This window comes from Lactuca serriola, chromosome 7 (genome assembly GCF_051521515.1).
Source record: "Lactuca serriola cultivar US96UC23 chromosome 7, Lser_US96UC23_V15, whole genome shotgun sequence".
In the NCBI taxonomy this organism is placed as follows: Eukaryota; Viridiplantae; Streptophyta; class Magnoliopsida; order Asterales; family Asteraceae; genus Lactuca; species Lactuca serriola.
The window spans coordinates 61,156,200-61,179,915 of NC_136414.1; the positions used below are offsets into that span (position 1 = coordinate 61,156,200).

Consider the following 23,716-nt stretch of genomic DNA (forward strand, 5'->3'; position numbering starts at 1 on the left):
AAATAAAAATGAATAAAATAAATTTAAAATTTTTCGGTGTTACACTTTCTTGCCTATTCCTTGCTTGGTTGTGGCTTTAGAGTATGATCATTTTTCGGGTGGCTATCTCACCTCTGGTTACTTATGGTTACGCATTCTTTGGAGGTTAGTTGGTAGCGGAGCAGTGTGATGTGAGGCGGTAGTGAGCTATATGATTGATAATTACATGTATTATGTGCCTAATTGATCCTTGATTGTTTATGTATCGACTTATGGTGGTGAGTTAGGTTGAGGCGGTCCTGCTGTGTATTGTAGGTCAAGATACCAGGTGCGGTCCAGCTGTAAGTCGTAGGCACAGAGGTTCGGAAAGAGCAGTTGGGTTGAGGTGGCATGCCAACATACCCGGGGTAATCCAATTTGATGATTGTGGACCCGATATGCATGCTAGTATGTTTGTTGTATGGGTATCTTGGGGAAACTCACTAAGCTTTATGCTTACCTAATTGTTTATGTTTCAAGTTCTTTCAGATCGTGGGAAGGTGAAAGCGGGACTATACACACTCATCAACAACACTGAGAATTCTGCATTTATCATATTACTCTGATTTTCGATAAATGTAATTTGGAATAAATTGTTTTCTTAAAAATAGATTTATAATTAGGAAGTTTTTTTATGATAAAAATGAAAACTTTTTGTTGTGAATATGGGACGTTACAAACCGATCTCGACATGTTGAGTGGTCGGCCCGGTGTTCAGCGAGTCCACACCGTTTGGTCTTATATAGAGATTGTTTTGGAAAAACAATGTGTGAGTGATGCGCGTGTAACTGAATACTTCAATAAAAATACAATGAAGTGCCATGGTTTTTATATATGTATGGTGGGAACCCAACTTATTTTTCCAGCTCTTTACAACCTCATTATGTGTTGGTATATTAGACATTGAAAATTTTTGTTCCCCATCTACATGGAACTATAATATCTGTATAACCTACTCAGTATACAACAAGCACATCGAGAGATGTTAATATGTTCTAAGAAACAACATAACTAAAGTTAATATCCACAAACTCGTCCTTTTGATTCAAGTATGAAGGAAAAGAGTTTTTCATGAGCGAATATACTCTTTTTGAGCCATTGCAAATATATTTGCGTTTAACGGGCATAAATGCATAATCCTCTTGTATTCCTAGTATTCATCTTTTGTCCAATCTTTCCTTGTTTCCAATGTGTCTATTGACGTGATTTTCAGCTTCTTAATATATATCAACCGCTAGCTTTTCCATATATGATTGGTCAAAATGCTCGTAGGTTTTCTTGTAAACATATCATTGGTTGTTTCCCCCATCAATTTGTTATCTAAAAACTCTTCCGTTATCTCAGTTTCTCCTTGATCTGATCCCCACCCCATGATATCCGATATTGTCGTAGGTGTTCCGTTCGGAGTTTTGTTCCCCTGAGTTTGATCTGATGGTGATGATTTCGTGTTGTTTTCCGATGAATTTTGTGCCAAGTCATCTGCATAAAGTACATCCTCTATACGATTCATCACCGTGTTCGCCAAACTCTCTAATACCCGTGAATAGCTCTCCAAAACCGCAAGGCCGACATCCTGTTTAAAAAAAAAAAAAAACGTAAATTTATGGTGTGATTGTTGTCGGCAGTTGAACAGTCATAAAGATATATGTTCGACTGTTGTCAAATGACAAATCTTTAGCCATTGAACAAGAGGAGAAGGAGATATGTGGTTTTTTCGTGTTCATACTCTATTCGACTCGATTTTGCAGATGTCTAGTGACGATTGAGGAAGTCCCGGGAAGCGTTGTTTGATGAGGATTAAAATGGTTTCAGCTCTCTCTTCGAAAAGTTCCCTCCTTTCCATTTTTGCAGATGCACCCCATGAAGATCTTGACTCTTTTTGATGCATTTTTCTCTTCCATATGACCACCGAAGCTTCCATTTTGTTCTTTAGATCAAGTATTTTATGTTCTGATGACAAGTCCACAGATGCTAGGAATTGCCCTGGGTCGAAGAACTCGACTGTAAGGCTCTTATAAGTCACATCACCAAGGCTATCTCGAGCATTCTGTAATCATTTTCAATACATTAATTAATATATTGTTTCATTTATCATGTCAGCACTCAATCAAGATAACATTAGGGGTTTAATTGTTTATGAAAAAAATGGACAAAAGAATTACTTATTTTGTAACCTTAGTCAAATCGTTTTTGTTAAGTCGACTAAAACCAAGTAGGGAATAGAAAGGAAGAGTACCATGTGTACATACACGGTGTACAACCCATGAAGCTAACCACTGAAACATTGAAGCTAACGTCTGCAAGAATGGAAATCGATCATAGATGCTTTCGGTCTGTTTAAAAAATGTAGGCAGTTCAGCTTTCCAGGGTTGTACACGTTGCATATTTAGTTGTATCCTTCATGTATTATGGGTTATATATATACCTTAGGGAGAGTTTCGATGTAATTCTCAGGAATCTCCATTTCTCCAAGAACTTCAGCATTTATAGCCATGGAAGCTTTCAGAACTTGATTCGCGCAGTCTTTCTGCTTCTGCATCCATTTTCTTGATTCTTCCGACAACCCTCCCGGAGGAACCTTCACCGTTGGTAGCCACCATTTATCGTTTCTTTGCACTCCTTTTTCTGATTCATTCGCATCTTTAGATACATACCAGAATTCTTTCTGATCCTTGAAATTGTCTAAACAATCCTGAAACATATAAACAACTTCAATAGGTGAAATGAATAAATATGGAGATTTCAGGAGTTTGGTATCATTACAGTGAGCATCTTGTCGAGCTTTTTTAGTGCAGGAATGTTCATGAGAAGATCTTTTCTTTGTTTCGTCACCATAATCTGCATGTCTGAATTGTATATTAGGAAACTTAGCTACAAAACACACACTAAAACATGCACACACATTATTAGGACCTCCATATTTGATCCATCTCTTGCTGTGTGTTGAACGGGAACAAACTCGACGATATGATCGGTGATCGATAGTAGCCAATCTACTTCTTTTCTCCACCTCTTTTTTGAATCTTCTTTCATTGGTCCTAGTTTATGTTGTTCCCCGAACACCGAAGCTACAGATTTCCCACAAAAAGATCAAGAAAAATGATTACGTTTTAACGAATTAACTTGTAAACTAGTCGGATTCATTACCAGCAAGATTTGTAATGGCATTCGTTAGAGCCAAAGCTGATGAAACACCCTTTCCTCCACCTGACATATCCTCTCCTAAAAGCAGCTTAGAAAACTTTTCTCTCATCTGTTCTAGATCTATAGAAAATAAAAACAATTTTGTTTAGAAATAATCAGCGAGGGAAACATGAATTTGTTAAAAGCTTACCCGTTTTCGGCTTTTCCTTGGCGGTTTCTGGTTTTGTACTGTTTTCTAAATCTGATGTGCTTTCGGTCGATTTAACATCTGCAGATTGTTCGACAACCATCGTTTCTTTCCCAGGAACTTCCGATGTTTGCTCTTCTTCCGCCATTTTCTTACAAGTTCTGCTTTTCTTTGGATTTTACCGGAGATTAATCAAGGGATTATGCATGGTTTGAATCTATACAAGCCTATAAAAACAATAAAAACCCACTTTTCTTAAAGATATTAGTGGGAAATTTCTAAAACAAAATTTTGGGATAAAAGAATGCATTCTTGATTGGTTGAATGGCAAGAATTTGGTTTTTTGATCGTTTTTTGTGTTTGTTTCGTCCCATTTTTTTGTTTGTGGTCTTTCTAATTTTAGAAACCTCATGGAGCTCTTCAATTTGTGGGGTGCATGTTTTTATGAAACACGAGTTTGTGTTTCTTGAATGGATGGTTTTTCTATGTGTCATCAATTGTTTGGCTACCCTACCCGATATTTAGGAACACAAAATTAAGGTGTTTCAGAATTATTTTGTGAAGGGTACAACAATCCAATTGTAATTTTAGTTTCTAATTAAGGTTTTTTAGAAAGGCATAAATGGGTTAAAACTAGCAATTGGAGATAGATCAAAATTACAAAGTTATAGAAGCAAAAAAAGGGGCCATGCAACCATTCAATCCAACTAGAGCTATACTTTTTACTTATATTATTACTAATATAAAAAAAAAACGAAACTATCATAAAACAGCCTTGATATTTTGGGTTTTGTTATTACAAAAATCAAATTGTTACGAAATTTCCATAAGACCCAAATCGTTGTAATTATGACCGCATCAAAATATTTCCTTTGTCCACTATTGACTATTGAGCTTCAGACGATTCGCTCAATTGATCAAAGAGCCCAAAGTCGAGACAAGAGGACACACAATACCCCCACCATGTTGTAATGAGCTTCCAAATGTCCACAACTCCGAACAAAAAAAATAATAATAAGTGGCTAACGGTTTCCATAGCCAAACCACAAAATAGGGCACATAATATATTCTAGATCAATACCTTTGTTCGAAAGGTTATCATGGGTGAGAATCAATAATCATATTCAATAAAACTCCTCAATGTAAGATGTTCAGTTCCATGGGAACTAAACTGTTTCATCTAATAGCCAACTCACTAATGGCCAAAGTAACACTATTGATGAAAGCTCTAGCCGCAAGATCGTGAACGCCCCCCACTAAATTGTTTCAAATTTTAATTTGGTTTAAAGAATATTCAAATATAATTTTTTTTAGTGAAAAACAATGTCTAATTAAATGAAAATCGATTGTCATCGTACAATAAGTGAGATTTTTGAAATCAGTAAAAATCCCATAAAAATAAAAACCCGATAAGCGCGTCGTGCCAAACAGAGGGCGTGTTGTGCCTGCGATTGATAGGTTTCTTTTCGATTTTCGTTTTTTCACAAAGTTTTGTACCATAATTAAAACAATCAGGCTTTGATACCATTGTTGGGGATTATTAGCATGAAGTATACATTACATAGGTAGTGGAAAAATCAAAAGTTGATATACCTAAGTGCACATGCAACATAGAATCTATGTTTTACAATTATAGCATCACACTTTGAAAAAACTTAATAGAAACAATTACTAACCTCATGTTCACTTCCTTGTGATCTCGTACATGCCAACTTAGTTTCAAGATGAAGGATCCAAAGGAGAATCCATGTAATGTAATCAGACTCACGCACCAAATTGCAAAAAGAAAGATCCCACAAATTAGGGTTTATTCAAAAACTCAAGAACCTTATGAGAGGGGATGAAAATTTGGTTATGGAGAGGATGAGATAGAGGTTAGGTGAATTTAGAGATAGGAATAATCGGCTACGTGCTTTACCCTAAAAGTCAATTTATAGGTAGCTATTAAAATCACAAATGGATACAAACTATAGGGTTTATCTTTATTTGATTCAAACCAACTCTACCCTTATCCTCAGGGCATCAAAACCATCCACCATATATCTTCTAGGAGGTTCTAGAATATTGCAATTAACCCTTATAATTAATTAATATTCAACCTCTTTAAATTAATTAAATCCTTTTAATTAATTTATCAAAATAGTTTCTAATTAATTTGTTAATTCCTTAATAAATTAACATATTATTAAACTCCATTTCTTTATGCTATTTGGGTCATGTGGCCAACCCAAAATGACTCTGCTATTATTAGAAATATTACCAAAACAGTTAATGACTTTGAATACTATTTACAACATCTTATTCTCCTTTGGTTGCTTCTTCTTCTACTAAATCGATGATCTGCAACTCAGACTCACACATTTCAAAGACATGTAAGATATTTGATGATACAAACCATTGTGGCTATAGACATCCTTCTCGAATTTAAACATCCTTCTCGAATTTGACATCAACTACGAAGACAAATCATAGCAAAAAGTATGGGGTTTTTCCTAACTGAATGGTTTCAAAGACACATAAGATATTTGATAATACAAATCTGTGTGACTGTGGGCATCCTTCTCGAATTTGACATCAACTACGAAGTTAATCCTAGCAAAAAGTTTGGGTTTGTCCCAACCGAATGGTAATTTTAACCGAAAACTTTATTGCGTCATTATCCTATATATTTGTTTTACCACGCACAACGAGTAAAATCCTAATTTTAAAATATATAGAAGGTTGATTTTTTAAGATGGATTATTTTTATTAATTCTTCATAAATCCTATGATATTTTTATGATTATCCATTTATCCATCTAATTAGAGGTAGACTCATTCCTATCCCCCGTTGACTTCTTGTTGAGAGCATTCGCCCATGAAAACACTTTCCCCAGTTTTGCATATATCAAAATTCCTAGGGTTTGCAATTTCTAATTTGTAGCTTTCAGCGTTGAACTTTCCGCCCCTTTTATACTGCCAACAAATTTCTTGAATTCTTCACATGCACCCTGCTATAGTTTCAATATAAAATTCAATATGTAAGTTGGTATATTACTTGAACACAATCTCTCTTTTAATGAATTTCAATTTCAAGAGAAAGTCTTAGAGAGAGAAAGTAGAGAGAGAGAGAGAGACAGAGAGAGAGAGAGAGAGAGAGAGAGAGAGAGAGAGAGAGAGAAAGTAATGGGCGATGAAAAATCTCCGAGTAGCAGAGATCGAGAGCTGCTTATACCTGTCGCCAATACGGTTGACGATGACGACGACGCGTCTTCAAAACCCTCACCTTCTTCCAACTCATCGTCTCATCACGCCGGCCGAGAGGTCTCTTTCTTTCTCTCACTAGCTAGCTATACTTTTAAATTTCTAAATAATACTATGTTTGATTTGATTGCTTAGTTGGGCTTTGGATTATGAAACTTACTGCCCCCTGTTAGGGTTTTAGGTGAATTCCCTTTATTATCTGGACTTCTTATAGGATCGTAACGGGTTTTTGTTCATTGTGCTTTCTAAGTTTCTATTACATCATTTAGTTTTTAGTTTTTCTCTGTGGATACAAGATTGTATGTGATTAGGGGTATAGCTCTGAGTTTTAACTTTTACGGGAGTGAATTGAATGCTTGATTCGTTCGTTGGGTATCATTGATGGATTCCATTGAATAACTCGACTATGATTCTATGAGTCTCGTATGTAGCAAGAGGGAATTAGGTGGGAAGTGGTTAAGACTTAAGAATTGTGAAGAGGGACGTTGGTAGTTTGGTTTTAAGTTCTTTTACCTCATCCACTATGAATCTATGATCGAAATGGATTGATTATAACTTTCACAACTTGGGATCTGTTTGGTTGGAATGATGTAGATAATGGAATGAGCAAGGTGATGGATTGAATCATTGTATTCCATTATCATATGAGTTTACTCTCTGATTTTCTTCTTATAATTTCATCAGTCTTATTTCTTTTAATGAATCCCACCTATCTCCAATCACCCTATTCTAATGAGATTTTTCATGTCATCATTTTCATGTAGACTTTCATCAAAGTTGTCAGAAGTTGGGCTTCTAAAAAGTTCATGACCGGATGGTATTCACATTACCTTCAATTCCCAAAATGCCCTTTCCTTCGATAACAGCCAACAAAAAATAAAAATCATCTTTAATGCCATTTCGGATTTAGTTTTAATGTTTAAAGATTTCATTTTTTTTTGCAGTGTGATCCTATTGCCAATCGCTATAACTTTCTACATAACATGGTGGTTTATACATTTTGTGGATGGATTTTTCTCTCCAATTTATGTCCAACTCGGCATAGATATATTTGGTGAGCACATTTTTAATCACCACTAAAACTAATTAAGTGATTAAACCAATAAACTTTAATGAATTTGAATTTTATTTAGGTGTTGGATTTATAACATCCATCATGTTCATATTTTTGGTTGGAGTGTTCATGTCATCATGGTTGGGTGCATCTGTTCTAAGCCTTGGAGAATGGTTCATTAAACGAATGCCTTTTGTTCGTCATATCTACAATGCATCCAAACAAATTAGTGCTGCCATTTCTCCAGGTTATTAATTTATTTATTTATTTATATATAATATATAGTTGCTAATGTTATTATTTGTTGTTGATAATATATCAGATCAAAACACACAAGCATTTAAAGAAGTGGCAATCATTAGGCATCCTCGTATTGGAGAATATGCATTTGGTTTCATTACTTCATCTGTCACTCTCCAGGTTTATAAATTTCCACTCTTTTTTAATCATTTCGTATGTTATTAGTAAAATATAACAAAATTAATTATTCGTTTTTTTTTAATAGAATTATTCAGGGGAAGAAGAGCTATATTCGGTATATGTTCCAACGAATCATCTTTACATTGGTGATATCTTTTTGGTCAATTCAAAGGATGTAATCAGACCCAACTTATCTGTTCGTGAAGGAATTGGTAAGTCATAACTTTGTATTAAATGACTAAAACAACCTTCAAAATTGATGAATATTGTGAATTTGTTTGGAATTCAAACGGTTTATTTGGTCTATTAAGTGAAAAAGGAAAAAGGTTGAATAGTTTTTGTGGTTTTTTATTGCAGAAATTGTGGTGTCTGGGGGCATGTCAATGCCACAAATATTATCGACACTGGATTCAAGTGTTAATGTGGAGAGACATAGAAACAACAGAGGCTAAATGATAAACAGACATTGATTCATATTATGTGATAGTGGTTAGGACTTATGATTCTTCTTGTTTGTTATTATATACATATATGTAGCTTCAAATGGAGAACTAAAAAGCCAAAGATTATGTAGATAAAAGCTAGATTTTCTTCAATGTTGTAAGTTTTAGTTTGATATTTGATGAGTTTTGATTCATATTTTTGAAGATTTTATATCGGGTGATAATTAATCATATTGAGTCTAAAAAAGAGGTTTAAAGAAATGGGGGACTTGATCAAATCTTTGGTGATATTTAAGGGGTGTTTGGTTTAGCTTTTCACAGTCAAAAGTTTTTTTTGAAAAAAAAAAAAAAAAAGCAAAAGATGTTTGGTAAACTAGTTTTAAAAAGTTATTTTTGACTTTTTATACAAGGAAAATCAACTTTTTAAAAAAATCAGGAAATCATGATTTTTTGTAACTTTTCCAAAAGGACTTTTAGGCTTTAAGAAGCTAAGCCAACCACCCTCTAAATATTCAACTTGTCAATGATCACCTAAACCTTCTTAAGCAGTTATGTGCTGTTGAACACTTAAAGCTTTGGATTTGATTCAAAAAGCCAAGACTAATGGGGGGATTAAGGGCGACAAAAACTCAAAAGTTCTTTGGAAGTTGTATCCAAAATGGTAATTTCCACATAACAACATGATCATTATTGCAATTTTGTCTTACAATGATGTTGCTATTTTTGTCTCTATCAATTATGTACGCACAAAATATGTTGTATTTAAGTAATTATCTTTTTTTATTTACGTTTTAAATATGTTAACCTTATATTATTATATATCCTTTAATTTATTTTATAATATAAAATTACTTAAAACATAAACTAAAGGATTTTTAGTATATAAATTTCGGTAATAAGTAAATTAGTTAATTAAATAGTATATTGATATACAAAACAACATATAATTTTTATATTTAAGAAAAAACATCATAAATGGTCCTTGTGGTTTCCCAAAATCTGAAATTTAGTCCCCGTGGTTTAAAAATGTCATAGATGGTCTCTGTGCTTTCAAAACTTTTGACGATTGATCCTTATTGCTAACTCCGTTAAATTTGTCCGTTAACTAAAGAGCATTTTCGTCTTTACACGATCACAGGGACCATTTATGAGGTTTTCACTTATTTAAAAAAAATGAAAAAATGAAATAATATGCAAAGGGGGTCCCACCTCTCTCTCTCTCTCTCTCTCTCTCTCTCTCTCTCTCATATCACCAACCATCACCACCGTGTTTCTTACTCTTTGCTGTTGATCGGAGCTAGCCAAACACTTTCACATAATAACAAAAAAGGGTTTAAGGCAAATATGGATCGTAACAACTAAAAGCTCTCCTTGGCATTTTAACAAACACTTTGTGTGCATATTTCAGTGAGCTAAAAATTGATAAACATAATAACTTTTGCAATATATGAAGAACAAGAGAGAAAGAGAGATGCCTCTGTCATGTTTAAACTTGTGTGAATCGAGCACCAAGTACACCTCAAGAAAACTAGACCCACCCTTAACCTTCGAAGATCAAGACTGAGATGTCATTTTTTCATGTGCGCCTTTCTTCTCATCTGTACAGATTCAAATCACAACCCCTTCTTCCTTATGTTCTCCAATTGCATATTGAAAAGGATTATGGTGGTGTTCTGATGATGGACAATGAAATGATATAGGAGAAGAGAGAATGATTTCAGTAGAGATGATGGTCTTAATTCTTCACAGAGAAAAGATGTATGCCTTGGTTCTTGATTTAAAAACTTTGGTGAGTATATACAACCATACAGGCGATGGTCAAATTAGGAGGTAGAGGAGAAGATAGATTGTTGGGTCTATTAGTTTTGGTGAATCGGAGTCCTCACTATGGCAGCGGGTGGTGGTGGCGTGCAATTGTAGTTCCACTGCCTTGCTCATTTGTTTTATGCCAACGTGAACTCAAAGGGAGTGGCAGTGAACGGTGACAGGTGGTCGGAGGTAGCTGGTCAGACGGAGCCACACAAGCAGTAACAGCAACACACGGTGTTTGGCTAGCTCCGATCAACAGCAAATAGTGAGAAACATGATGATGGTGGCTGGTGATATAAGAACGAGAGGAAGAGAGGGGTTGAGAGAGAGAGAGAGAGAGAGAGAAAGAGGGAGGGAGGGAGAGAGGGTGGGACCCCTTTGCATATTATTTCATTATTTTTTATTTTTTTTTAAATAAGTGAAAACATCATAAATGATCCTATGGTAGTGAAATGACAAAAATGCCCTTCAGTTAATGGACAAAACTTAACAAAGTTAATAATAAGGACCAACCGTCAAAAGTTTTGAAAGCACAAGGACCGACTATGATGTTTTTAAACCACGGGGACTAAACTTTAGATTTTGGGAAACCACAGGGACCATTTATGATGTTTTTTTCTATATTTAATTAAGGGGCTTTCAGAAGAAGGGATTGCAAAATTTATTTAAAAGACTTTATTTCAATGCTTAGTTGCGATATATGTCCTCCCTTTTAGAGGATTTTAGTAGATTAGTTTGTTGTTCAAAAAAAATGTTTAATCGAACGGTAAGGATTAACTACAAAGATATTTTTTATATTTGTTTAAAGGGTTTTCACAATTTGAAGAGTGGCTTTCAAAATTTATTTAAATTGATATTAAAACCGAATGTTTTGGTGAGATATGTGGCTTATATGTTTAGCCAGATGGTAGGGGTCGACTACAAAGGAAATTTCCACGTGGAGTATGACATGAGAAATTTCTTCATGGTGATATCAATGAAAGAAACTTAAGGGCTCAACTAGTGGGGATTTTGGTTTATCCAATAGAGGTTCGCATGGTCGACATTGTAGGTTTGTGTATGGTTTAGAGCATTCGTCAAAGCACAGGTATAGGTATATCCGTATATGGGGTTGCACAAAGTCTGATAAGCATGATATAGATGTAAATGTTTGGTAGAGATCAAGAAGAAGTTGTGTGAGCTTATAGATGTTCATTTTGGTTACCCAAAGTCCAAAGAGTTTTGGTTGGATAGAGATCGACTATCCATTGTTTTCGTTTTCGAGTTCGAGTTTGGTAAAGGTGTTTGACTTTTCAATTGTGATATGTTGGGCTTAGTTTGTAAGCCAAAATGTAGAGTGTAGGTAAAAATTAGGTTAAACCTCCAAGTCTAGGGGACAACTGTGATAATACAGGTTAACTTTAGGGACCTTTCTTTAAATAGGGAAAAAAAAGTCTCAAGTTTTGAATGTATGTAAAATGTCCATCAAGAATTAAGAGATCTCAGTTGGCCATATTGTTAATTCTTCTTGAGAATTTCCTCAGGATCATCGTTTGCTTCCGTTATTGGCGCAATACAAATTCAAATTTGATCAATTTATTTTGATCTAATTTGAAAATTTTTAAACAAAGGATAATAATGCGCCGAAAAATAGAACTAAACGTTGGAAATTCTTAAATTCTTTATAGCTGTAAACGAGGGTTTCCAAATTCAAATTGGTAAAAAGTCCAAAAGTCCATAACTATTTTTAGGGGTTGTGGTGGCCTTTTGGACCTGCCAACTCATTTCCTTGTCTTTTTTTTTTTCGAATTCAAACAGTTATTATATATATGTGCAATAACAAAAATTATTGTAAAACTATATTAAACTTTAATACAAACAATTTATAAAGTTCTAGACACTTTATTATGATATCGACAATTTCTAAGGCTATATTAAATAAGTCACAACTAGCTCTTTTTTTTTAAGGTTGGTATATTTTTGACAAGCCATGAAAATAGTTGTAAGCTAGTTCTCTATAGTTGTTGCCCGTTTGCCATCTCACTCATTGTACGATGACAATTAAAAATAAATAAAATCTACTTTATCCATTAGTTTTTATCAAATATTATTTTTTATTAATTTATTTATAAATACCAATCAATTTTAATACCTTTTCAACTAGTACTAAGGAATGCTTTGAATTCGTAATTTCCTAAACCCGATTTTAACTCGTTTTCAAATAAATAAATCTATATATTTTAGTTATCTTTCTTGGGCCTGGGCCCATAAATAGAACTCAGCCGAAATTTCACTTCCTAGTATAGACACATGTTTTGTTTAAGGTTCCATGATCCCGATGGAAGCAACACACACGCATCCGTCACCTTCGACATTCTCTGCCCACATGAAACGGTCTCTTTCCATTTCCGACATCATCGCTTCTTAATCTCTCCTAAACACCTTCAAATCTGTGTGGGTTTTCTCGTTTCTCCATCAAATCGAATCGAATCCGATGAAGATTTCTCCCTCAATTTCTGTTCGCCATTGAATCCGGCCACCACACACACAAAAAAATGAGCACCGAGAAGTTGGAAAGCGATGTAACAAGTCTCGGCGGCAGCAGCACGTCGTCATCAACGTCGCCGAAACGAGATCGATCTCCGACAACATCGTATAATTACTACGTTCAAAGTCCATCTCGCGATTCGCATGACGATGTTGATAACAAATCCTCAACCAACAGTCAAACAACTCCGACTCACAGCTCTCCGAATGACTCGCCGTCGCATCCTTCACACTCACGACCGTCTTCCTCCAGTGCCAGTAGAGTTTCCGGCCCCTATCGAGCTTTTGCGGTGACCGGAAAACACCGCGTCCATTCGTCTTTTAGGAAGAGGAAAGGGTGGCCGCCGTTGTTCAGTGTGATTGACGAGGAAAATGAAGATTATGAGGACGATGATTACTTCCGAGATAGAGAATTCATGCGACAATGTCGGATTATGATGGTATTGATGGGATTGGTAATGAGTTTTACGGCGATCTGTTTCATCACATGGGGTGCGAGTAGGCCTTACAAGCTTCAAGTTCATATGAAGGTAACTTTATCGTATATAAATAAATATATATACTCAAAAATCAAAATACTTGAGTTTATTACACATATTTTTACAATATATAATCACAAATTTTATAATTATGTCATGATGTGTGTGCTAGCAATGTCATTTTACTTTCACGCTTTCTTTCTAATATATCCACTAAAAATAGTTTATCTTAGATATATTCTTGTAATATGTTAATTTTATATTTTCACATGTTCTTACAAATATATATTGTAAATAATTATTTTGAATTATTTACGATGTTATTATACTTTTATTAGAATGTCGAGTTATATCATATTTATTAATTGTGAGACTCATATATTACATGGGTTAATTTTTAAAAAAAAAACTAAATATAAATGTCAAAATATTTAAGAACTTTGAATTTATAAGAAAATTAATGAATTATTATAATATAAATATTTTTTATCTTTTAAATTTAAACAAATAATTTAAATAAATAAAAGAAACTAATGAGTTTTAATTTTAGGAATTTTGAAATTAAAAAGTAAGTTCATTAATAAAATTGATATCTATTTGTTCCTACATTTATTTCAATTATTAAATTAAAATATTATGTTAAATTTAATAAAATAAAAAACTCATAGAATGAAATGTGGAAATAAAATCAAAATAACCATAAAATGATATTTGTCAAATTGAATGAGAGTGTGACAAATGACAAAAAACTTTCATTTATTAGAAAGGATTCAATTTTGATCAAATTAACTAAATAATTAATTAATTAATTTGGTACAAGATGATTATGTAATAACATTTTTTAATAGAGAATTTCAATAGTTTTTTTTAATAGACGAAAATATTATAATTGACGTGATTGCAAATTCACAAAACATTTGATTTATTGGTGTTTTGTCCAAGCGTGTAGTTAAAAACAATAAAATGTATAACGGTGTTTTTATCTTTTAAATAATAGCAAATAGACATACCTCACAATTTTGAATATTGTGATAACAATATTTGGTTGCAGCATATAGTAGGTGATGTTATTTTTCGTGAAATTAATCTATCATGAATCATTTATATAACATGAGTTTTTGCCTTTGTGACATGAATCATCAACATTATGGTTTTGTAGAGTTGGAAGGTGAACAATTTCTATTATGGAGAAGGAACGGATTACACCGGAGTTCCAACCAAGTTCTTGACTGTAAATTGTACGGTGAAGATGAACATAGAAAACCCTGCCACGTTTTTTGGCATCCATGTCTCTTCAAGTTCTTTAAATCTCTTTTATTCACAAATCGTGGTAGGAAGTGGTCAGGTAATTAGCTCTTCACGCCCATTTTCTTCATGGGATTTTAACCTTGAAACCTTTTCATTTACAATGTTGTATTCTGTTTGTTATCATTAGTTTGTGAACTATTATCAACCGAAGAAAAGCCAAAGGACAATGTCAGTGAATGTTGAAGGTCGTAACGTTCCTCTCTATGGAGCTGGTATACGTTTAGCTACATCAAACAACAATAATAGTGTCCCTTTTAAGTTAGAGTTTGAGATTCGTTCACATGCCAATTTGGTGGGGTGGTTGGTAAAGACAAAGCATCGACGTCAAGTCTTTTGCACCATGGAAATTGACTCTGAGAACAATAAAATTATAGACTTCAAGAGGGAATCATGTTCGTATACGTGAAATGAAAATCAAGATCGAAAGTTGCTTTTATGTTTCTCTTATTTTATGAACATCACTAGCAAATGAGTAATTCTAGTTATATATGTTTCCTATTTCCTATTTGGTAGATTTTCAGTGTGATAAACCACAGTCGTTTCTCTTGGATCTTGCATCATTTGTAAAGGATTAATTTCACTTTATATATCTAAAATGTGTTACTTTAGTTTATTTTTTTTTATTTCTGATGACTTACATATGTAAAACTACAAATTTTGGAAAAAAGAAACAAGTCAGGTAACTTCTCTAAGTTGCCTAAAACATACTCGAAGTATTACTCCTACTAACACTTTTTGTACAAGAAATGGTATTATATTGCTTGGTTCTCAACAAACTAATACATACCACAACATAAACAAGAACCCAATGCAAGAGTCATATATTTAAAGGTTGCACTTTGTGCCTTAACGGGACTACAAGTATACCAAAACTATATAGAATTAGCCAATATAAGAATATGGTATTGTCAATTAGGTTGGGTGGTAAGTAAGGAAATGGAGTTTAGATGTTAAAGCGTCCTAGAAATAGAAGTATGTTGCTTAAATAGGAAATGTGTGAAGTATATCGTTATGAAAGAATCCCATGCTTTGTAATGTATTTTATGATAATATGCATTCCAATATCATAGGATGTGTCTCAGAATAGCTAAAGATTACTAGAAATACCAAGTAATGAAAGTACACTACCTACATAGAATATCATCATAAGTATGATGCCTAAATGAGAATCAACTAAAGTATGAGATGAACGTACATGTGTGTATTTGGTAGTGCATTTATTAGTAGATATGTAGTGTCCCATATATTATGAAGAATGTCTTATGGAGTTATGGGTGTGAATACAACCAAATCTAACTTTTAAAAAATACCTTCAAACAAGGTTCTAAAAGGCGTGAGGCGTGGCGTGGCAGCAAGGCCAAGCCTCAAGCTTAACGAGTTATGGCGAGCCATGGCGTTTTTCAAGGCGTGATGTAAGGCGGCGAATTTGTATTAATTTATAATTATATTACCGCATAAATATAAATTTATATCAAATATATCTAGTTTTTAGAAGTGTTATATCAACAACTAAAAACAGAAAGTTAATAAAAAACACAATACTTGTATGTCCGATTAGAAAAGGTATAAAAAAGAGCAAAAAAACGTGTCTCAAACGAAAAAACATGCGCCATAACACGTCATGGCACGCCATATCACGCCTTGCCACGCGCCACGCCTAACAGCAACGTTATGAAGCTTTTCGTAACGGCGACGTCGCGCCTCACGCCATGGCGCGCCTTTTAGAACACTTCCTTCAAACAATAAAATTGAAAAAACCATCTCTCTTATTGTTTGTCCACATTAAACGAGGGTTTAATCTTCATGTGTAACGTCCCATTTAATATATATATATATATATATATATATATATATATATATATATATATATATATATATATATATATGTATATATATATAAACTTTCATTTTTATTTAAAACTTCACATTTATAAGATCTTAGTTAAGAAAACCATTTGTTCCAAAATACATTTGTTTAAAAAAAATGTTTAATCTACAACTATGAGCCAAAGCTTAATAAGTTCCTCCACAATACCACAATACACATACAATACATGCACACCGGGCCCACAACATAAGACTGGATTTCCCATGGGCTCAAAGCATAAGACTGGATTACCCCCGGGCCCACAACATAAGACTGGATTACTGGATTGCTCCCGAGTTTGTTGGCCTACAACACCAAGTAGTACCGCTTTAACCCAACCGCTCACCTGAGCCTCCAGTCCACGAATGGTTCCTCTCTCGTGCCTACAACTTACAGGTGGCTTGCACCTGGTACCTTGGCCAACACCACAAAGCAGGACCGCCTCAACATGACCCACCACAATATGTCGACATATGAAACAAACAAGTAATTAAGTAAACACATAAGCACGAACAACTATCTACCCTAGTCTACCTATCTAACAACTCACTACCGTATACTAGGCCTCATACAACACATTATATCACTACCATCAAATCTCCAAGGAATGCATAACTATATGTAACCAGAGGTGAGATAGACATTCGAACAGGTGATCCCACTCTATAGCCACAACCAAACAAGGAACATGAAAGAAAGCCTAAATCAAGAGTTCTCAGGCTATCATCATATCATTACTCATATATCCTAACATGCAAGGATATATGTTGCAATACGTAGTATAGTTAGGAAATTCACTTAATCGAAGACCCAAGGAAACACAACAACATGCTTACTCCCTGTGCTAATCAACGACCCCCACGTCGTGGCAAACTCTTGGCCACATCGTGGCCAACTAAGGCAAAACAGTCGATCATCAGAGCACCACCATGCCATGACAAGCTCTTGGCCATGTCGTGGGATTTGGTAGAATGCCAAATTCTTCATTAAGTGTTTAATCCCTAAAGATCTAATCCCAAAACTTCAGATATACTTCTATTCAATGACTTAATGGATAAAGTTCCCAACTTTATCCATTAGGACTCCATTGAAAGAATAGATCTACAACCCTAAATTCATTAAGTCCTTAATGAGGCTATAACTTGAGCATGAACGCAAGACGCACCAAACCTAGAAAATTCATCACAATCTCTGGAGTTCTTCAAACTCCAAGATCATCCAAGGAAGGGACCAAAATCTTACAAAAAGGACTCAAACTTATACCAAGAAAAACATAAGTCAAGATGAGAGCTTTATACCTTCAATCACTCATAAATATGAAGAAGATAGTGGATCCAAGCTCGCTCCTTGACCCCTTGCACCAAGATGGACTTCTCCTTTCCTCAAGCTTCACCCAAATCTAAGAATAAGCTCTAAATCAAAAAAAAAAAAATCAAGCCTTCAGTCATGCCTGGATGCTAGGGTTTCGTTCAGAAGGGATGAAGGCTTAATAGGATGCCCTAAACCTTGAGTTTAGGAGCTTGAATATGGAAGAATCCCTAAAAGATCATGGGCTTGGGCTGCAACGGATGCCACGTTCTGGCCTTCCTCTTGTCACGTCGTGGCAGACACATGATACGTTATCCATGCATTTGACATGCCACGTCGTGGTGCTCAATTCACCACGTTGTGGCATAAGGTTTTTTCCCAAAATCCTTATCTTGGCTTCCTCCAAGCCCTCAACCGACCTATTCTCGAAAACGGGTGTTACATCGTGACACCCAAGTGATATTGTTTGTCTAAGCGAAAGGACACTTACCAACTTGGTGGGGGATAGTTAGAAATTTAAGAGCTTAAGTTTACAAGTTGGTAAATTACCTTTGTCCTACATATGTGGGAGGAAGAATATTTTGTGGGTTTATAAGGCTTTTCTATCCTTACACCTTCAAAGATTTTAATGAAGGTTAAGGGTTAGGTCCACATGCTTGCCTAGCCGAGTCATAAACACAAGATACTAAGTTCGCAAAATAGCACACATTTTAGGCGCACTTCACATGTTGCATCGGTTGTTGGGAGTTGAGAAGATTTTGATTTTTGCGGATTTAGGTTAAATTGAGTTCGATTAACCTAGTCGATGTTTGACAATGTATTGACTTTCGGATAAGCAACAAGGAAGCTTTGTGTTTATCAGTTTTCCATTGTTGTTGAAATGAGAGATAACTGCACTAAGGGGGTGTTTGGGATTACTTTTTAAGCCTAAAAGTTCTTTTTGTAAAAGTTATTTTAAGGAAACAAAAGCCAAAAGTGAGTTTTAAAAAGTGTTTGGGTAGTATTTTTTTACTTTTGAGTGTGATTTAGCTTTAAAAGTCCAAAAGTTACAAAAAGTAACACTTTTTTGACTTTTGAAAACCCACTCTTTTCTTCTTTACAAAAAGTTATTTTGAAAAGAACTTTTGCATCTTCCAAACATCATTATAACTTTTTAGAAAAGTTAAAAGGTAAAAGTCATTTAAAAAGTATTCCCAAACACCCTCTCAATCCAAATCACGGGATTCTACATTGAGACCTACAATCATTAGAGTGCATAAAACATTTTAAGGACATGAGTCATTTTCGTGTATCTACCACTCAAGAAACTGCAATCTTGAGGTTGGTTTTAATTTTCTGTCTAGTCTTTTAATTCGTCCGATAACGATATAATATTCTTCTACAACATTTCATATGATCTAATTTTGAACGATCGATATGATTTTTGGACGAAAGTTGGTAATTAAAAAATAATAATATGATTTATTATTTGCGACTAATTAACATATAATTCACAATCTTATTTATCGGCTTGTTTGCTTTAGATATCACTAACGATTTGATCACAATACAAATCATCAAATGGTTTATTAAGATGGTTTATTAATCAAGTCTAAAATACAATATAAGATGGGTGTGGGTGGGAAGGTAGGTATGTAGGTGGTCTAGGTGGGGAGGCGCTAGTTGTATACGTAGGCGTAGGGGTGTGTATGTGGAGATAGGTTGGGTGGGTATGGAGTGTGGTTGGAGGTATGTGTAGGGGTGGGTGAGTTGGTGGTATGAGTATAAGGGGCTGTTTGTTTTTTGTCTGCAGATCTGCGTGATCACTTGTGTATGTGCCTCGCAGACCACGTGCAGACATATGCCCTTACAGACCGTTTGTTATTTGGAAGTGCACAGACCTAAAAACATCTGCGCGAAGTCTTCTTGGCACAGACATGGCCCAATGTCTTCTAACATCTACACAACTCAAAAAAAAAAAAAAAAACATTGAATACGTTTTTTTTCTCACAGCGCCTCCATATATCCTCACCATCCATCCTTCCACCACCGATCGTTCTCCCCCTTCCGACCCACCACCATAATCACTGCCCACCATACACACCAAAATATCGGCGATGCTTGCCTCCTCCTCCATCCACTGCCGGCTTCATCCACAGGTACGAGAATCTGTTCTTCCCTAAAATCAGATGTCAGTTTCTTTCAACATCTAATCTGATTGAATAATAGTCACGTGATTTTGGGCATGTGGAATCCTTTTAATTTTGTTTTTTTGCTCATTTGAATTGCTTGGTTTGGGTATATGAAATCCTTCTGACAATCAGGTTCATATAGAGGTGGTGATTTCATATTGCACATCAAGTGTTCGATAAAAGTCCTCAAAGAAATCAAAAGTTTTATTCGATCAAGAACAGGGGCTGATGCATCTTTAACACATCCTGGTGTTTGCAAAACCCCAAGCAATGTATATAGAAGTGTATAAAGAACGGAATACTACTTTTGAAATTATTAGTAGATTATCTATTTCAACTCAAGTTCTTTGTGAAAAGCACGATAAGAGCCTCCTTTTGAATCAAGTTGTGGTGTTTGTGTCATGTCACATGTCAATGGCAATGATAACAAATGAGTTTAAAACACATAGATTGATTATCAAGATTGCTCAATGCTCAAGCAAGAAACTAGACTTCGTTAATGCCGATCAAATGACCATATTGTGCTAAATGTTGTAGTTGCATCTCAAAGAAGAAGATCAAGAGGATGGATTTTTAAAGTTTTTTCATTGTAAAAATATTGATATTATATCATTTTGTTTGTTGTAGTTTTTTATTATTATATATTATAAATATTGCTTATATATGATTTGTTTGTTGTAGCATTTTCTTATCAGTTAGTTATGATGAAATAATTATTAGATGTTGTAAAACTCAAATAAAATGTTGTAAAATTAGTTTATTTTTCAGCAGTCCGCAGACGTAAAAAAACAAACAATCTTCTTATTATAGACTGCAGACATTTGGTCCACCTCTTCTGTTGCAGAGACTTGCAGATGTGGTCCGCAGACTGCAGACTTTTTGGTTTCAGAAAAACAAACAACACCTAAGTGTGGGTGGATGGGTGGGGTGTGGGAGAGATGATGATAATCATTTGATAAATCATAGCTAAAATAAAAAGGTGGGAGGGCCTTTTTGTCTTTTTAATAAAATATATAAAATCTTTGCTCTTAACCACAAAATGACAAATTTCTTGAGCATGAAATTTAATGAAATTTAAAGAATTCAAATTCTTTTGATTTTGTCGACCAATGCAATTTTTATACAAATATACATTTTAATTTCTTCGAAATCTATGATGACAAAATGGTCTTAGTTTTTTGTTTTGTGTAATAATTAAAGGTATTTTGGCAATGTTATTTTGATTTAAGCTTCTTTCCCAACTATATTTGTATCTTTTGGTTTGAAAACTATCTAGGAGGTGTGACTTTGAGTTTTAGATAATCTCCATTATTCAATACTTTAAAGAGCAAACATCGGGTATACTTACAATGTTTTCCAAGTCTAACAATTGTATTTTGACATGTTTTCCAATCCTAACACTTTTACTTTGACATGTGTTAAGATTAGATGATCCTTTCTTTTAATCAACAGATGGTTTTTCTCCAACTGTGGTTTCCTACTTGTTGAATAGTACAATATAATCTCTTTATATCATAGATTTCTTCTCCCTTTCATAAACTTTCTATGCATGAAAAGAGGTAAGAGATGCATTTTCCTCAACTTGTTAAAAAAATGATACTCCTTTGTAGTCTCATTGAAGTATTGGTGTTCAGAAGCTAATATATTTCAAAATATAACAATTTTTAAGTCTTTGACATCATTTGTGGAATGTAATATGAGGTAAAGGAAGTCTTCGATGCTCTCATATGTTCCATGTATAAGAATAGATCAGCCTGAAAAGGATGGATCCACATATGTTTTATAGAACAGCATCAATTATCTCACTATTTTTTTCTCACACAATTTAGATTTTTGCAACCAGATTTACTTATATTTGTTACTATAAAATTCACTTGAAAAAAAAAAAAAAAAACTGTAACACAGACACTAAAAGTTTTACTCAGATTGAAGGAAAATGATATTAACATTTAACAAATAGTCGAATTTGGAGGAAATAAAAATGATGAAAAAGTTGTGTTGAGAATCAAAAGTCACCATGAAATGCCTATTGAGATGCTAAAGAAGTGGAAGAATCTTGTTGAGGTGGTTGTAAACTAGTTGTGCTGATGATGTTTTCCGGCTTGTCAGTGGCACAGCCGCCAGGTAGGATTGTGCCGCCTATCCTTGCTGGCGGCCAATACCGCAATACCGATCTCCCGATTATGTTTTTTGAAGGTAGGGGTCCCCTAATGCAATAAAAACACAAAAGAAAATAATAATAAGAATTTTGAGGATCATTATTTATTACCCAAAAAAAAAGATTGTTGAGGTGGTTCTAATTTCTAAACTAGTGCTGATGATATTTTAGCTACAAATATTACTTGTTTAAACAATGAACAAGTTTTAAATAATTTATATAAGTTTCTATAAAATGATAAAAATGAGAAGAAAACTTACCACACATGTGAATCATAGCTGTTATTACGATTGTCACCCATCACAAAAACATAATTCTCGGGTACACGCTGCAATACAAAATAAATAAATGAAGCAGATTTAGCATGATTTCAAGATTAGGGTTTCATAGTGGATTAGATCATAAAAGATTTTTACAATTTACATACAATTTGATTCATTTCATATTTGGGTGCTTCTAGAGTGAAGTCTTCATTTCTGGGTACCCCGTTTACTATTAGCTTCCCATTGTGTACCTGTGATGCAAAAGTTTGCAAATGTTGTTGGGTTATAGCAACTAATTTCAATTTTAACCATTTTCAAACTCCAATGACCAAATTAATAAAAGTGAAAGTGTGTTGCTACTTCTTGTATTGAAAAGGTGCTAATTTTGCATCAAAGTACAAGTGCATATGATATAAGTATATAACGACCTAAAAAGAGTTGCATCAGATTATGATATTTGGGGGGATAAATCAAGAAACTCGCCTCAACCAAATCTCCTGCCTTTGCAACAACTCGTTTAATGAACACATCATTATCCGTATATCCAACCTCTTGAAGGACTGGAGGGCTTTTAAAGATCACAATATCATTTGGGCATGGCTTTCTAAAATAGTAACTAACCTGAAATCATATCAACAATCAAGAAATTTTCAAATGAGGAATCAAATAGAAAGATTAATCGTCTAAACATGAAACCCGGTTGTCAAATTGAACAAAAACAGTAGCTTGAAACATAAATTAAGCAAAAAATTTACCTTTTCAGCGACGATTCTATCTCCTACATCAAATGTGGGATACATAGATAATGAAGGAATGAATCTGGGCTCTGCTATAAACGATCGAAACGCAAGAGAAACTGCAAGCGCGGCGAAAACCGTTTTAGCATCATCGGAAGTGAAGTCCACCCAATCTGGTAAAAACCCACCTTTCTTCTCTTCATTCTCATCTCCTCCGTCTCCTCCGCCGTCTCCACCACCACCGCCACCTCCACCGTCTAAATCCAAACCCACCTTCAATTCCTTAGCCGGGTCTTTAATTCCATGGCAAGTTAGCTTGCGAAAGTGAGTTCTATGGTTTGGAGGGTTACTAAAGCCTAGAAATTTGGGGGGTTTTATGATGGGTTTATAACAGGTATTGTTGAAAGCTAGCGTGTGTGATGAACTGGTGGAATTGAGAGTCAATTTCGGGTAGTGGAGGGGAGATAACGGAGGGAGGATATGCGAAGACACCATTTCTATCTTCGAAATCCTTGTGGAAATTAGTTGTACAGTTTTATTAGGTTACAGAAGGAATTCAATTTCACGGCAAATGAATACGA

At 34.5% G+C, this 23,716-nt stretch overlaps 4 protein-coding genes across 5 annotated transcripts; 2 read left to right on the forward strand and 2 right to left on the reverse strand.

Moving 5' to 3' along the window:
* Window positions 1-840: 840 nt before the first annotated feature.
* On the reverse strand, window positions 841-5,232 carry LOC145063438 (rop guanine nucleotide exchange factor 11-like). 2 transcript variants are annotated; one of them, XM_079011045.1, is made up of 8 exons: window positions 5,026-5,232; window positions 3,353-3,576; window positions 3,166-3,282; window positions 2,932-3,086; window positions 2,782-2,856; window positions 2,444-2,710; window positions 1,745-2,065; window positions 841-1,591 (listed from the first exon to the last, which is right to left on the reverse strand). In XM_079011045.1, the coding sequence occupies exons 2-8, from the start codon at window positions 3,495-3,497 to the stop codon at window positions 1,253-1,255; spliced, it is 1,419 nt and encodes a 472-aa protein (XP_078867171.1). In that variant the 5' UTR covers window positions 3,498-3,576; window positions 5,026-5,232; the 3' UTR covers window positions 841-1,252. The 2 variants fall into 2 exon arrangements, with proteins under 2 accessions (XP_078867171.1, XP_078867172.1); XM_079011046.1 differs by lacking the exon at window positions 5,026-5,232 and having other exon boundaries at window positions 3,353-4,058.
* A 1,143-nt stretch (window positions 5,233-6,375) lies between these two features.
* Window positions 6,376-8,703, forward strand: LOC145062611 (protein LIKE COV 1-like). Its single transcript, XM_079010192.1, has 7 exons — window positions 6,376-6,652; window positions 7,357-7,409; window positions 7,537-7,646; window positions 7,726-7,893; window positions 7,969-8,066; window positions 8,152-8,278; window positions 8,424-8,703. Exons 1-7 carry the CDS (start codon window positions 6,515-6,517, stop codon window positions 8,516-8,518), a joined length of 789 nt encoding a protein of 262 aa, XP_078866318.1. The 5' UTR covers window positions 6,376-6,514; the 3' UTR covers window positions 8,519-8,703.
* Window positions 8,704-12,605: 3,902 nt separating this feature from the next.
* On the forward strand, window positions 12,606-15,225 carry LOC145061991 (uncharacterized). The gene is made up of 3 exons (XM_079009597.1): window positions 12,606-13,374; window positions 14,483-14,668; window positions 14,759-15,225. The coding sequence occupies exons 1-3, from the start codon at window positions 12,853-12,855 to the stop codon at window positions 15,035-15,037; spliced, it is 987 nt and encodes a 328-aa protein (XP_078865723.1). The 5' UTR covers window positions 12,606-12,852; the 3' UTR covers window positions 15,038-15,225.
* Window positions 15,226-21,881: 6,656 nt separating this feature from the next.
* Window positions 21,882-23,716, reverse strand: PLSP1 (plastidic type i signal peptidase 1). Its single transcript, XM_079009598.1, has 5 exons — window positions 23,154-23,716; window positions 22,882-23,019; window positions 22,563-22,649; window positions 22,396-22,463; window positions 21,882-22,184 (listed from the first exon to the last, which is right to left on the reverse strand). Exons 1-5 carry the CDS (start codon window positions 23,628-23,630, stop codon window positions 22,004-22,006), a joined length of 951 nt encoding a protein of 316 aa, XP_078865724.1. The 5' UTR covers window positions 23,631-23,716; the 3' UTR covers window positions 21,882-22,003.

Excerpts from the sequence above, each read along its gene's own strand:
- LOC145062611 (XM_079010192.1), top strand. The coding sequence starts at position 6,515 with ATGGGCGATGAAAAATCTCCGAGTAGCAGAGATCGAGAGCTGCTTATA. Across the intron at positions 6,653-7,356 it reads CTCATCACGCCGGCCGAGAG|ACTTTCATCAAAGTTGTCAG; the intron begins GTCTCTTTCTTT and ends ATTTTCATGTAG. Across the intron at positions 7,894-7,968 it reads TAGTGCTGCCATTTCTCCAG|ATCAAAACACACAAGCATTT; the intron begins GTTATTAATTTA and ends ATAATATATCAG.
- LOC145061991 (XM_079009597.1), top strand. The coding sequence starts at position 12,853 with ATGAGCACCGAGAAGTTGGAAAGCGATGTAACAAGTCTCGGCGGCAGC. Across the intron at positions 13,375-14,482 it reads AGCTTCAAGTTCATATGAAG|AGTTGGAAGGTGAACAATTT; the intron begins GTAACTTTATCG and ends ATGGTTTTGTAG. Across the intron at positions 14,669-14,758 it reads TCGTGGTAGGAAGTGGTCAG|TTTGTGAACTATTATCAACC; the intron begins GTAATTAGCTCT and ends TGTTATCATTAG.
- PLSP1 (XM_079009598.1), bottom strand. The coding sequence starts at position 23,630 with ATGGTGTCTTCGCATATCCTCCCTCCGTTATCTCCCCTCCACTACCCG. Across the intron at positions 23,020-23,153 it reads ATAGAATCGTCGCTGAAAAG|GTTAGTTACTATTTTAGAAA; the intron begins GTAAATTTTTTG and ends ATATGATTTCAG. Across the intron at positions 22,650-22,881 it reads AGGCAGGAGATTTGGTTGAG|GTACACAATGGGAAGCTAAT; the intron begins GCGAGTTTCTTG and ends TTTGCATCACAG.
- LOC145063438 (XM_079011045.1), bottom strand. The coding sequence starts at position 3,497 with ATGGCGGAAGAAGAGCAAACATCGGAAGTTCCTGGGAAAGAAACGATG. Across the intron at positions 2,857-2,931 it reads GAGATGGATCAAATATGGAG|ATTATGGTGACGAAACAAAG; the intron begins GTCCTAATAATG and ends TCAGACATGCAG. Across the intron at positions 2,066-2,443 it reads ACATCGAAACTCTCCCTAAG|AATGCTCGAGATAGCCTTGG; the intron begins GTATATATATAA and ends AAATGATTACAG.